Genomic DNA, 15,198 nt, shown 5'->3' on the forward strand with positions numbered 1-15,198 from the left:
TATGACACAGAAAAATAGTCAAGCTTAAATTTTCCATAAACAATTCATTAATTAGGTGAGAAAGGAGGAAGTTATATATAGAACTAATTAATATCAATGTAAATATCAAGTTTTTTTGTTATCTGTTCTGTCAACCAGTATTAATGTTTCCATAAACAAACTTGATAGTCTTTGCTGTCTTCTACACTTCTCTCATTAGATAAGAGATCATGAAAACCTGTTAAAGCTTTACCTGGATCTAACAAAGGTCCTATATAAACCCTGGTTTTCATATTTTAAAAAAATTTCCTATTTAATGAACAATGTTTTTAAATCTGGTATATATATATATCATCATCATCATCATCATCGTTTAATGTCTGCTTTCCATGCTAGCATGGGTTGGACGATTTGACTGAGGACTGGTGAACCAGATGGCTGCACCAGGTTCCAATCTTGATCTGGCAGAATTTCTATAGCTGGATGCCCTTCCTAACACCAACCACTCTGAGAGTGTAGTGGGTGCTTTTACGTGCCACCGGCATGAGGGCCAGTTAGGCGTTACTGGCAGCAGTCATGCTCAAGTGGTGTTTTTTACGTGCCACCTACACAAGAGCCAGTCCAACGACCTTGCTTGAATGTTTTTCACATGCCACTGGCACAAGTGCCAGTAAGGTGACACTGGTAACAATCACGTTTGAATGGTGCTTATTACGTGCCACCAGCACTGAAGCCAATTATCTGCTCTGGCAGCAATCACACTTGGATGGTGCTCTTAGCGCTCCACATACACGGGTGCCAGTCATTGAATTTGCGAATTTGATTTGATTTCGATTTCACTTGCCTCAACGGGTTTTCGCAAACAGACTTTAGTGTCCAATGAAGGAACGGTACGCATAAGTGGGCTGGTTACACCCCTGGCATAGGCAACAGTTATGGTTTCACTTGACTTGCCGGGTCCTCTCATGCACTGCATATTTCCAAAGGTCTCGGTCACTAGTCATTGCCTCGGTGAGCTCTAATGTTCGAAAGTCGTGCTTCACTACTTCATCCCAGATCTTCCTGGGTCTACCTCTTCCACAGGTTCCCTCAACCGCTAGGGTGTGGCACTTTTTCACACAACTATCCTCATCCATTCTTGCCACATGACCATACCAGCACAGTCATCTCTCTTGATGCTTCTTAGGTCCAACTTTTCTCTCAAGGTACTTACACTCTGTTGACTATGCACACTGACATTACACATCCATTGAAGCATACTGGCTACTGACTTGGTCACCTAGGTAATGGAAGCTATCAACTACTTCTAGTTTTTATCCCTGGAATGTAGTGGAAGTTGTTCTCTGCATATTTTCAGTACTTATTACTCCTGAGCATCTACCACATACAAAAACTATCTTCCCAGTTAGCCTTCCTTTGATATTGCTGCACCTCTTATGTGTCCATAGCTTATACTGGGTATATTTTTTTTCACTATTTAAAATGTTTTATATAAGCTTGCGTATATGTCAGTTTGTTATATTTGATTTTAACTGAAAAAAACTGGAGCATGACACAATGCAAAGGTGGTAACATGTTTAACCATGAAGGGGAAAAAATTTTGTACCAAGATTTAAGACTAAATTAGGGGTGTGACTTATACATGAGTAAATATGGTAAGAAAAACTTCTGTTGTTCTCGTTTTGTTTTATTCCCATGCTTCTAGTCAAATGTTTTGTATTTCAGTGGTCCTAGTTCATTGAACCCAAGTACTGGAAAGGTGAGTCTGAGGAAATATTTCTCCCTTATAAACTGTATTTTAAAAATTCTTATATAGTTCTAGGTAAGAAATTTTATTGTATCAGTGTATGTATATAAATGCGCACACACACACACACACACACACATATGGATATATGCATGTAAGTATATTCATATTTGTGTTTATATCAATCATCTCTGTTGTCTCTCCATCATTCATCTGATTGTTTCTCCTGTTGTCTGTCACCTGCCTCTCCATGACTCCAGTCACTTGCCACTTGTCTCTCTGTTGCCCATTTCTTCATCACTCATGTCACCTGTCACTTTCTCTCCATTGCCCATCTTTTTATTCATCACTCATTTTCCCCATTGCCCAACTCTCTGTCGCTCATCTCCCCATCACTCATGTCACTTGTCCCTCTATCACCTGTCTTCCTATCTCCCTCATCTCTACCAGCCATCTCTCCTTCTGGCAACTTTCTCTTGCTCACTGCACTGGATAACTGAATTCCTGCTATTCACTATCCCAAGCTGTCCTTGTAGGGATGGCTTTGGACCTACCTGAACCCCTTATCTCTCTGACGTACACCCACTCTCTTCTAACTGAGCCATACTGCCCAAGTAAAGAGGGATGGCACTCGACCTATTTGTACTCAAGCCCTTCCCTACCCTACTACCATTTCTGTACTAACAGTCAACACTCAACAGTCCCTTTTACCTCCTCTCTTAAGCCTCTCCCCTTTAATTCCACCTCTACCATAATACACTTGTCCCCTTCATCCTCAAATCCTAGTTTCTCACATCATCTCTGTCTGCTTTTCATTCTCTTCATTTTTCATTGCATGAATGGACACTGTATAATCTACCAAGAAACCATTAATTTTACAGCGTAGAAGGCAATCCAACTGACGTTGGTATCACAATAAGATGCACTTGGTACACTATTTGGAGGCGCATGGCCTAGTGGTTATGGTGTTGCACTCACGGTCATAAGATTGTGGTTTCAATCCCAGGACCAGGTGGTGCATGGTGTTCTTGACCAAAAATTCCTTTCATGTTGCTCTAGTCCACTCACCTGTAAATAAGTAACTCTGCGATAAGCTGGTAACTCTTACTCAGGGGGAACATTGTGAACTCAGTCACTTACACACCATGGAAACCAAGTAACCAGCTTGATGAGTCCCCAGACTCAAAGCAGTAATGTCCAGAAGTCGATGATGGTGATGATGATGAGTAGACTCTGTAAAGTGGCTAGTTATTGAACAGAGACAATATAGCAGCCAGAGCACTCTTAGCCTAGCCAACTCAAGGACATTACAACCTCTCTATTGTTCAGTTCTATATTTAAGAGATGAGGAATCATGTATATATTTTACATTAATTACATTTGACGGATATTTGTCCTCATCTTGTTTGTTGTTAACACATCGTTTTGGCTGATATACCCTCCATTCTTCATCAGGTGTCTTGGCATATGGTATAGTGGTTAAGAGCGCAGGCTACTAACCCCAAGATTCCGAGTTCAATTCCTGGCATTGACCTGAATAATAATAATAATAATAATAATAATAATAATAATAATAATAACATCGAAAAATACCTTAAGAATGAGAACCCAAGTTTGAAATTTCCCGAAGACACCTGATGAAGGCTTGTGGGTATATCAGTCGAAACGTTGTGCTAACAACAAACAAGATGAGGACAAATATCCATCAAATATAAATAATGAACTCTATTGTTGGTGCCACAATAAAATACTCTCTGTTCACTCTGTAAATTGGTTGATAAGAAGGGCATCCAACCATAGAATCCATAACCAAAGTTGTGGTCCTTTTGAGCCTTTTAGGAGAGCAGTAGCTCCAAATGAGATGACTAATACTCACCTTCAAAATAGCTCGTTTTGTGCATAAATTACTACTACTACTACTACTACTAAATAAAGTTCTGTTATTATCATTAAATGAAATTCTGTGTGAAATATATTTTTTCTGTTTCATTTCATTTGCAGCCTTTTGGTACTACATTCCCTTTGATTAGTGTCGAAGACATGGTTCACTCATCATTCTTGTTACTTGATTACCTTGGAATTAAAAAGGTAAATTAGATTTCTTCTTCTCACCATCAAGTTCTTTTGTATTTCAACTGTATCACTTAAACTTTGAAGTTTTAGGCTCCCTCCCTCTCTACACACACACATATATATATATATATATATATATATATATATATATATATATATATGCTAGCATGGAAAACGGACGCTAAACGATGATGATGATGATATATATATAAAAAACTGAGAATGTGTGTGTGTGTGTTTGTCTGTATGTCTGTCTGTGTGAATCCCTAAAACTTGAGAACTACACAACCAATTTCATTCAAATTTTACACATGCCTTACTTAGGGTCCATATAGTGTCATGGCCAAAAAAATTTTTAACTTCTTGCCTAGGGTGAGCCCACAGCAATATCATATTTTCTCCACTGTTTCAGTATTACGTGTCAAAAGTGAAAGAAAAACATCTTTATATATAAGTTAGGCCATGTCTAACTTAATACCACCACCTGATAGGATTATCTAAATCCTTTTTAAGTCATGTTTTGTGGTATCATGGTCCATTTGAGTAGGGAGTTCTTGTTGTGTGAGTTGTATCCAGGTATAGGTGGCTTATCTGGTATTCCTCGAAGAAATTTGTTCAGATTCTATTTAAAGGTGATGGGATCCTTTTCCTCTTTGATCTGTTTTGGGACAATGTTAACTAGGGTAGGGCCTGTTGAGGAAAAGAAATTGTGTTGCAGTGTATTTATGTGTTGTGATCCTGAATTGGGTAGGGGACGTATGACCTGTGGTCTTGGATGAATTTTGAAGCTAATGTTGAGGTCATTTGGGCAATGCTGGTGGTATATTTTTATTCTTGTATGCATGTTACCTTAAAACTATTAACCAAAATAATTCCATGTTGCATCAACTCAGCCATTTACTTCTTCATATTAATTCAATCCTAACAGCTATTCAGTTATTATGTTAACAGTATCCATGTGCTACTCCAACCTACACCTCATCCCATTACGGTGTGGGGTGTGTGTCAACAAACTCTTTTCAATTCCCACCCCTATCAAATTGAGAATAACTCCCCCCTCACTACGTATTTATCTCTTACACTTCTCACTATTTATCACTTTATCATTCATGAATCCTGTGATAAATGCTCACTGATTCAACAACTGCAAAACACGTGTCATATATCTCAAGCAAACAAAACTACTGTCATGTGCTGTTTCCTCTACAAGCAAAATACATAGCTGGTTTCTTCAGCAGGATGCCCTTCTTAACGCCAACCACTTCATTGCATAATACAGTTCTATATTCAAGAGATGAGAAATTATGTACATTATTTGCATTTGACGGATATTTGTCCACATCTTGTCTGTTGTTGACACAATGTTTTGGCTGATATACCCTCCAGCTTTCATCAGGTGTCTTGGGGGGAATTTCAAACCTGGATTCTCATTCCTAAGGTATTTTTTGATATTATTATTCGGGTCACTGCCTGGAATTCGATTCCAGTCAGTGACCTGAATAATAATAATAATAATAATAATAATAATGATATTGAAAAATACCTTAGGAATGAGAATCCAGGTTTGAAATTTCCCCCAAGACACCTGATGAAAGCTGGAGCGTATATCAGCCAAAACGTTGTGTTAACAACAGACAAGATGTGGACAAATATCCGTCAAATGTAAATAATGCACTTCATTGCATGTACTCGGTATCTTATTTCTTTATCTTATCACGTGATCACATGATTGATTAGACTATCAAATGTTGTTATACATCACTGGTCACAATGCTTTTTGCGTCATTTTAGCTTTTGAATGATGCCACTCTGTTGGCTAGGCTAGCAGGCCTACATTGCTCCTGGTCAAAAGGCTAGTCCATCACAGGGCTACCCATTTACAGTTGAGTAAGAAGAAAGAATGAGTGTTTTAATTGATAGTTTATTGGTTTGGGGTTTTGTATTAACTTAAAAGGAAGTTATTACAGAAGATTAGGATTTTCTCAAGCAAGATTATATTTGTAATGCTTTCAACTATAAACTTTTTCATGAAATAGTCTTTCATTTTGTTCATCTCGTTGCTGTCCAATAGGTACATGGATGTCTTGGTTCCTCATTGGGTGGAATGATTTCATTAATGTCAGCAGCACTTTATCCTGACAGAGTTGGAAGGTAAGCTGATTAACGTTCTTCATATAATTATCTCTAATCTTCAGGGTGACATTCTAGAGCAGGGATTCTCAACCATTTTTTTATCTATGGACCCCTTTGATTACTATTTTATTCTGGTGGACCCCCATAATCTTTTGATGTTTAAAAACTAGTTTTATAGAAACTTCATTCAAAATTCCTATTTTGTTTCTCACATGTTAACTTTTGTAGGTTGAACTGTGTAAAATGCTAGAGAAAAAAACCTGTCTGTTTCTTGCAATACATACCAATACATACATCAAAAGCAAAATTTTTTAGGGAACACATAAAATCCTATTGTGGATCCTCGATTTTCTATTTTGTTGCATAGAACCCCAAAAATCTTATATGGATGCTCAGGGATCATATGGACCCCAGGTTGAGAATCACTGTTCTAGAGTGTTAAACTTAAGTTTTTATTTGGTAACTTAAATTTGTAATGATTACACTGCAATCACCTTTACTGTTTATTTCTTTGGAATTGATGAGGTAAATAGCTGTAATATATTAAGACACAGGTGTGGCTGTGTTGTTAAGAAGTTTGATTTCCAATCACATAGTCTTAGGTTCAGTCCCACTCTGTGGAACTTTGAGCAAGTGTCTTTTAAAGCCCTAGTCCAATCAAAGCCTCGAGTTGATTTGCTAGATGGAAACTGAAAGAAGCCCCCCCCTCTCTCTCTCAATATATATATATATGTTGCCTGACTGGCCCTTGTGCCAGTGGAATGTAAAAGCACCCACTACACTCTCGGAGTGGTTGGCGTTAGGAAGGGCATCCAGCTGTAGAAACGCTGCTAGATCAGATTGGAGCCTGGTGCAGCCATCTGGCTTGCCAGTCCTTAGTCAAACTGTCCAACCCATACCAGCATGGAAAGTGGATGTTAAACGATGATGATGATGATGATATATAGATATATGTGAGTGTGTTTGTGTTTGTATCTCCTTATTTTGACATTGCATGATTGTCGTAAAGAAATGTTATTTATTTCCAATATTCTATGGAAAACATCTGTCCATGGTGAAATATTACCTTGCTTGGAAACCAGTTATATTTGGCAACATGAAGGGCATTTGGCTATAGAAAATCTGCCTCAATAACCTCCCTCAGACCCATGCAAGCATGGTAAAGTGGATGTTGAAATGATGATGATAATGTGCTAAAAAGTTGGTTGATTCACTTATCATCATCATCATGTAATGTCTATTTTCCATGGTGGCATGAGTTGGACAGTTCAACAAGGATCCAATAAGTCAAGGACTGCATCATACTCCATTGTCTGTTTTGGCAAGGTTTCTGTGGCTGGATGCCCTTCCTAATGCCAACCCCTTTGCAGAATGTACTGGGTGCTTTTTTCCATGCCACCAGCAGTACTGGGATCACCATGTAGCTCATAAATCAACAAACCCAGGAGGGGGAGAGTGTTGCCTCTGTATAGTTAAGGTATGAGAGAAAAGGTTGGGGTTATGTAGGATCTTGTTATAGAGGAGCTACATGGCTATTTACATTTAGAAGAGTAAGTGAGAAATGATTAGAGGTATATGTGGCCATGCTGGAGTACAGGCTTGAAGGATTTAGTAAATCAAATCCAACCCCAGTACTTATTTTTTAAGTCTGGTACTTATTCTATTGGTCTCTTTTACTGAACTGCTAAGTTTTGGGGGGATGTAAAAAAAAACCCAACACAAGTTGTCAAACAGTTGAGCATCCCCAGCTCACATGCACACATACATATATATCGATGGGCTTCCATACAGTTTCTGCCTATCAAATTCAATCACAAGGCATTGGATAAGGCTATAGTAGGAGACATTTGCCCAAGGTACCACACAGTGGAACTGAACCTGAAACCACATGATTCAAAGTGAGCTTCTTAAGCTCACAGCCATACCTATACCTATAGTTATTTTAATTTTAAATTCTTACATCAATAAAGTTTTATGAACTTGGAAATTTGATACAGACTTGATCTTGTTGCTTTTCCCATTCTTTCAGAATGATCTCAATATCCAGCTGCAGCCAATCACACCCTTCATCCATTGCCATGAGATACATTCAGCGAAAAATCATCATGATGGACCCTAATTGGAATAATGGTCATTATTATGACCATCAGTATCCAGCAGTTGGAATGAAACTTGCTCGGTAAAAACACTGGTTTTTGTAATACAGGAGTTATTTTATGAGACGTATAAATATTAGTTTCTGTAAGAATTGTTTTCGTTTCCAGCACATGATCTCATATCAAGTCACTTGCTATGCAAGTACATCTCTGTAATGTTTAAAACTAATATAGTTTCATTTTAGTTGTAAAGTTTTTTTGTAACATTTTGGCCTTTTATCCTCTCAATTAATTGATTGTGAGTTCAGTTCTACTGCCTGGCACCTTGGGCAAATGTCTTCTACTTTGGTCTTGTGATTGGATTTGGTAGATGGAAACTGTAAGAAGACCATTGTATGTGTGTGTATGTATGTATGTGTTTTGTATATTTATTTGTCTGTCTGTCTGTCCCTGTCTTGACGTCATATATGGTTGTAAATGGATGTCATTCATTTGCAATATTCTGTGAAAATGTCGAGCCATTGGGAAATAGGTAAAGAAAGAATCCAGCTGTAGAAAAATCTGCCTTAGTAAACTCTATCTGATCCATGCAAGCATGGAAAAGTGGACATGAAGGAGGAGAAGAAGAAGGAAAACAAGAAGAAGAAGAACAACAACAACAAAATACTTTAGTCCCCTCCATTTGAGTCCATGGAAATTTATTTTCACACTTTTGCCTTTCTGATTATATTTTTTCTAATCAAATATTTGAACGAATTCTTGGAAGATAAATTTATGACTAGAAATATTTTTTTATACCAGCCATTGTGGATGATTTTAGGTGATGTAATTCTGGTGTTTTACTAATACATTTAGTGTAATTCCTGTACTAGGGTTAGAAATTATAATAAAATGTGGCACAGACAGACAACAGAGGGACATATGAAAAAGCAAGAAAACACATACAATGGACATGAACATGCTAAACTTCAATTATTGACCAAATATCTAAATTTTGACACTTTCTGATAATATTGTTCAGTTTAGCAGTGTCAGCTGCTGGGGTGTGAGTGGATGATGTATGAACATGAACAGAAAAAATAAGTCATATGATTACAAGGAAAGATGAGTTTTTTAAACAAAATGTTAAAAATGAAAGGTTACGAGAACAGTAGACTATGAAGCCCATCAAGTTTCCTGGATTAGTTTTGGAAATCTATTCCTGTATGCATGTTACCTTAAAACTATTAACCAAAATAATTCCATGTTGCATCAACTCAGCCATTTACTTCTTCATATTAATTAAATCCTAACAGCTATTCAGTTATTATGTTAACAGTATCCATGTGCTACTCCAACCTACACCTCATCCCATTACAGTGTGGGGTGTGTGTCAACAAACTCTTTACAATTCCCACCCCTATCAAATTGAGAATAACTCTCCCCTCACTACGTATTTATCTCTTACACTTCTCACTATTTATCACTTTATCATTCATGAATCCTGTGATAAACGCTCACTGATTCAACAACTTCAAAACATGTGTCATATATCTCAAGCAAACAAATCTACTGTCATGTGCTGCTTCCTCTGCAATCAAAATACATAGCTAAGATAATAATAATACTACAGCACCAACGTGTCCCAACAATTTCTAAAAAGCTCATTTGTATGAATGTTCACAAAAGACACTTGATAATACAGCTATTCTGTAATCCACATAGCTACATTATATTACAGCTTCTAATTTATATTATGGCCGTCTAATGAACAGTCTAGATACTCTCACTATTAGAGTTCAGAGCAAATTACAAAGGCCACCCACTTAGAAATGGAGGTATCTTTACTGAACAAAATATTGAATCTATATTTACAAAAATCTCTCTCTATATAAACGGCAGTTTGTCTGTGCGTTTTCTGTGTGTCTGTTTTCTCGTACCCTCACTCTGACCACGGCTTTCAACCGATTCTGATGAAACTTGACACACACATAGTCCAATGTCATAATTCAAAACTAATGCAGCGAAAATTTTGAAAAGTTCCTCCAGTTCTGAAAAAAATCGATAAATTCGACATGGGGTCGAGAATCAGAAACCCAAACCACAGACCGTCTAGGGGACGCAACTCCACCTTTTTTAACTCTCAAAAAAAATTTACCATAATTTGTTTTCCATTTTTTTGCTATTTTTTGGCTATAACTCTCTAAAAATGCTTTATAGTTATTTCCCTTACAAACCTGAGCAACGCCGGGCGATACTGCTAGTCATTTATAACTTATATTGAATTACTAGTTTCTTCTTTAGACTTAAACAGTTAGCCAAATGATCACCGCTTTTCGTAGTCTGTAAGTGTGTCTGGAAGTTTAGCATGCAACACTTGGCTAAATTAAATCTTCTTCCAGTATAGATGTGTGGTTGGTCTGAAACGAAACAACATGGAGGCGATGGTGGTGCTAGTAGTGTGCGTGAGAATGCCTCCAAGAAGGTGACATTGTTTGTTCAGTCTGCTGGCTCATCGAGAGAACTTGCTGAGCAGCCAACAGAACTATGTGCCAAGAGAGTTCTAAAACGAAGGAAGGAAAACTCTAGTGAGAAATGGTGACTGTCATGCTTTATACAAACGCCAAACTGGAAGCAGAAGGAAACATGCCATTCTAACCAATCACAGAGAACGATACAAAAAGTGCAACCACACAAAATCGACTGAGCCAACTTTGAAATGGAGAAATTTATATTTGCATGTAAGCCAATATCAAACACAGTGCTGCTACAAACACTTGTTTTCATATGTTTTGCAGACATCATTGGGCAGTTTCAAATTTGAATGCAGGTAAAATTTCACCTACAGGCATAGGCTTCCCTACTTCTGGCCTATCTAGATATTCCTACTTGAGTCTAGATAGCCACACTACAGTCTACATACTGATAGTACAATCTAGAAACCTGTACAGCAGTCTAGAAACCCAAATAATATTACAGGTACCTGTAAATATCCACACTGTATTACAGATATCCATCTGGTATTACAGATGTCCACATGGTAGTATATATAGATTTGCCTATATTGTAATGTAGGTATCTAGCCTGCCCTAGTATGTAGATAAGCTAGTGATATTTACTGTAGTGAGCATTAAATAACTATTTAGAAATATTTGTGTTGACAAAAAGATAACATTAGCTGAATGACTAATAATAATAATAATCATCATTATCATCATTGTTTGACGTCTGTCTTCCATGCATGGTTGACAGGAGCCAGCCAGGTTGAAGACTACCCCAGGCTACTGAGTCTGTTTTGGCAGGGTTTTTACAACTGGCTGGCCTTCCTAACAGCAAACACTCCACAGAGTGGACTTAGTGCTTTTCACGTGGCACAATCACAGACGAGGTCAGTTTTGGCATAATTTTTACAGCTGGATGCCCTCCCAAATGCCAACCACTTTATAGTGTGGACTGGATGCTTTTTAAGGGTCACCAAGTAACTTTGCAAGACAAGGAATTTTGAGAAAGGAGGAAGCATTGGTGGAAGGGATCTTGTGTCATGATAAAAGGTTAGTGTGACAGAGAGGCAGAAACACGTGTCTTGCTATAGAGGAGGGGGCATTGGGGGAGGTGATCTTGTGTCAAATAATGACAAGAAAGAGGACAGAAATAGGTGTGCTGACGTAAAGGAGATACTTGGTTGCTTAGCAAGAGGGGAAAGCAATATTTATGCAAATATAGTGACATCTTAACTTCAAATATGTAATGTTCTTTTCTACTCTAGGCACAAAGCCTGAAATTTTGGGGGAGGGGGCCAGTCGATTAGTTTGATCCCAGTATGCAACTGGTACTTAATTTATTGACCCCGAAAGGATGAAAGGCAAAGTTGACCTCTGTGGAATTTGAACTCAGAACGTAAAGACAGATGAAATACCACTAAGCATTTCGCCCGGCATGCTAATGTTTCTGTCAGCTTGCTGCCTTTCAAACATGTAATATTACAATTGCTTCTAACAGATCATAGTTGCACTGCTGGTTTTACTAGAGGAAAGATGTCTGTATTTGTAGTTTGTACAAGTTTAATATTATATGAGATTTTGAAATGCTGTATTATTGTTTCTTAGAGAGATAGCTACCATGACATACCGCAGTGGACCTGAATGGAACAAGAGATTTGGCCGACAAAAGATAGACCCAACTGAAGAGCCTACTTTGTGTCCAACTTTCAATATAGAAAGTTATCTTGAATATCAAGGAGAGAGTTTTAGTAGGAAATATGATCCAAATTCCTTACTTTACATATCTAAGGTAAAATACTTGAATTCTCCATTTTACATGTTTTTTAAAATTAGTTGATATATTCGTGTGTGTGTGTGTCTTCATGATCATCATTTAACATCTGTTTTCCATGCTGGTATAGGTTGGAGAGTTTGACAGGAGCTAGCCAGCCAAAGAACTGTTTTGGCAATGGTTTCTACAGCTGGATACCCTTCTTAATGCCAACCACTTTACTGAGTGTATTGGGTGTTTTTTGTTTTATTTATATGGAACTGACATATACATGTTTTATACATAGCAAAGACATGGGTGCTTTATATGTGTGGCACCGGCACAGGTGCTTCTTACATGGCACTAACATGGTAGCTTTTTATGTGGTCCCAGACAGGTGCATCTTACATGGAACTATCATGGGTGTTTCTCACGTGGCACTAGCACAGGTGCTTTTTACATGGCACCAGGAAGGGTGCTTTTTACCTGGCACCAACATGTGTGCTTTTTATGTGGTACCATGGCACCAGCTCCTGCAAGCCTGTATGTACAGATGGCCACTATTTTACTTAGCTTGACGTGTCTTCTCTAGCACAGCAAATTGTCAGAAGTCTTAGTCCCTTGTCATCTCCACAGTGAGGTCTAGCACCACCCCCTATTCTATTTAATCCTATTCTATTTAACCTTTCATTATGTTGCTTATTCAAATTTTCTTACCAGTTTTTTTCTTAGGAACATCCAGCTGTCTTCATTACTTTCTCCCCTATCACCTTCACACATATATCATTCTATTGGACTGTCCAGAAAGTTCATGCCGATTTTTAAAGGAAAGTAAAAGATCAATAAATACTTGCCATTACATTTTAATCAACCAAATATGAACCATTTTGTTGCACAATGTATCTCCATCTTTCCTTTAACTTGAAAATACCCTCTTCCCAGAATTGAGGGGGTTTCATGGCAAAGAATTCATCAAGGTATCTTTTTACGTCATCCAAGGAATTGAAATTTTTACCATTAAGACTATTCTGCAGAGACCTGAATAAGTGGAAATCTGAAGGAGCAATATCTGGTGAATATGGAGGGTGGGGTAACACATCCCAGCCGAGCTGCAGCAATTTTTGTCTGGTTCCCAAAGCATCAAGTGCCGAAAATGAACTTATCTTCCATTTTAAAGGGTTACAGAATTAACACATTTTATAGGAACATAACCCTTCTTCCACGAAAAGATAGCTTAAACTGTGCTCTAAATGGCGGTGTAGTCAAATCTTATTTTATGGACTCAACCATGTTCTAAAATAAGTTGAAAGGTAAGCTACCATAAATCGGCATGAACTTTCAGGACAACCCAATATTTCTCTGATCACACTCATACTATCTCTCTTCTGCAACCCTCTTGGTCAACATTCCCTCCTCTATTTACACTCACAGTTGCCTTTGTTCTAAACAAATGGAGATAACAAAGAGTAGAGTAGACTGTTTAGCCTTGCAAGAGACAAAGCAACCTCTCTTATGTTGATGCCATGATAAAATGCACCCACCATAAAATATGAGTTGATAAAACAATGAAGACAAGGTAGTGAGGAGGAGGAAGGAGAGCTCTTTAGTTTTTGTAGAGGTAGCCTCTTTCGTGCTGTTGTCAAAATAAAATGCACCCAGTACACTCTGTAAAGTGGTTGATGGTAGGAAGGGCATCTAATTGTAGAATGCATTCATAAAAGGGATCGATAAAAAGTGATGGGTAAAATAAGACTACACTGAAGTACTGGGATTCATAAGATCTGCTAAAACTCCTTGAAGTCTGTGACACAATGTGGCCCCCAGACTTCACACCCTTTACTATAGAGTGTATTGAGCTGTTTAACGTTTAAACAAACTACAATATGTGCACATGTTAGCTAAAATTTATAATAATAATGATTTATATTTTTTCAAGGCAATGGATTTATTTGATATCCAAGATGGTTTTGACACCTTAACTGAAGGTCTTGCCCGAGTTGCTTGTCCATGCATGGTTATTGGAGTAAAGACTGATATTTTGTTCCCTGTTTGGCAGCAGAGAAATCTGGCTGAAAGTTTACAAGAAGCTGGTGAGTTTATATGTCTTGAGTTTTAAACATCGGTGTGTAAATGATAAATTTTTTTATATGTTTAAACAGATTCCAAAGAGACAGGTGTTGGTCTGTCTCAGTAAGATTTGTATTATCTAGTAAAATTAATAAAAAAAGTACAATGAACTTGGCATGGGGGCTGGGTGGAAAAATTTGTCTGAAACATTGGATTTCACTTTCCCTGTGGTAAATTCACTGTATTTTTTTTTTAGCAATTTTACTAAATAATATATTTTTTAGTCTGTGAAATTAGCTATTCTACCATTTCCAACTTTCTTCTATTTTTTTACTTGTCTCAGTCATTAGACTGTGGCCATGCTGGGGAATCCCTTTGATGAATTTTAGTTGAATGAATCAACCTCAGTACTTAGTTATTATTATTTTTAAGCCTGGTACTTATTCTATCGATCTTTTTTGCTAAACCACTAAGTTACAGGGACATCAGTACACCAACTTTAGTTGTCAAGTGATGGACACACATACACACATATATATATATATATATATATATGATAAGCTTCTTTCAGTTTCCGTTTACCAAATCCACTCACAAGGCCTTGGTCAGCTCGAGGCTATAGTAGAATATACTTGGCCAAGGTACTACACAGTAGGACAGAACCCAGAACCATGTGGTTGGGAAACAAGCTTTTTACCACACAGCCATACTTGTCTATACATTTAACATCTTTACAAATGTGTTACATTCTAACATATTTTCTATATGAAAGTCTTCCTATGATGAGGGCTTCATTAGAAATGCTCTATCATGGCTACTGCTCTGTGTAATATAATTATCTATGGCATGCTAAAACGATTTTATGGCAGCTCT

General features: G+C 37.5%; 1 protein-coding gene across 1 annotated transcript in view; it reads left to right on the forward strand.

Annotated features, from left to right (window-relative positions):
* The window catches only part of LOC115215091 (serine O-succinyltransferase), a 31,756-nt gene that overhangs the window by 11,102 nt on the left and 5,456 nt on the right, over positions 1 to 15,198 (forward strand). The window contains exons 4-9 of the mRNA XM_029784255.2: positions 1,705 to 1,738; positions 3,728 to 3,814; positions 5,871 to 5,950; positions 7,962 to 8,111; positions 12,114 to 12,297; positions 14,195 to 14,348. Of these exons, the coding sequence (XP_029640115.1) occupies positions 1,705 to 1,738; positions 3,728 to 3,814; positions 5,871 to 5,950; positions 7,962 to 8,111; positions 12,114 to 12,297; positions 14,195 to 14,348 (689 nt within the window). The remainder of the gene's footprint in view (positions 1 to 1,704; positions 1,739 to 3,727; positions 3,815 to 5,870; positions 5,951 to 7,961; positions 8,112 to 12,113; positions 12,298 to 14,194; positions 14,349 to 15,198) is intronic.

Source organism: Octopus sinensis, linkage group LG8 (assembly GCF_006345805.1).
Source record: "Octopus sinensis linkage group LG8, ASM634580v1, whole genome shotgun sequence".
NCBI lineage: Eukaryota > Metazoa > Mollusca > Cephalopoda > Octopoda > Octopodidae > Octopus > Octopus sinensis.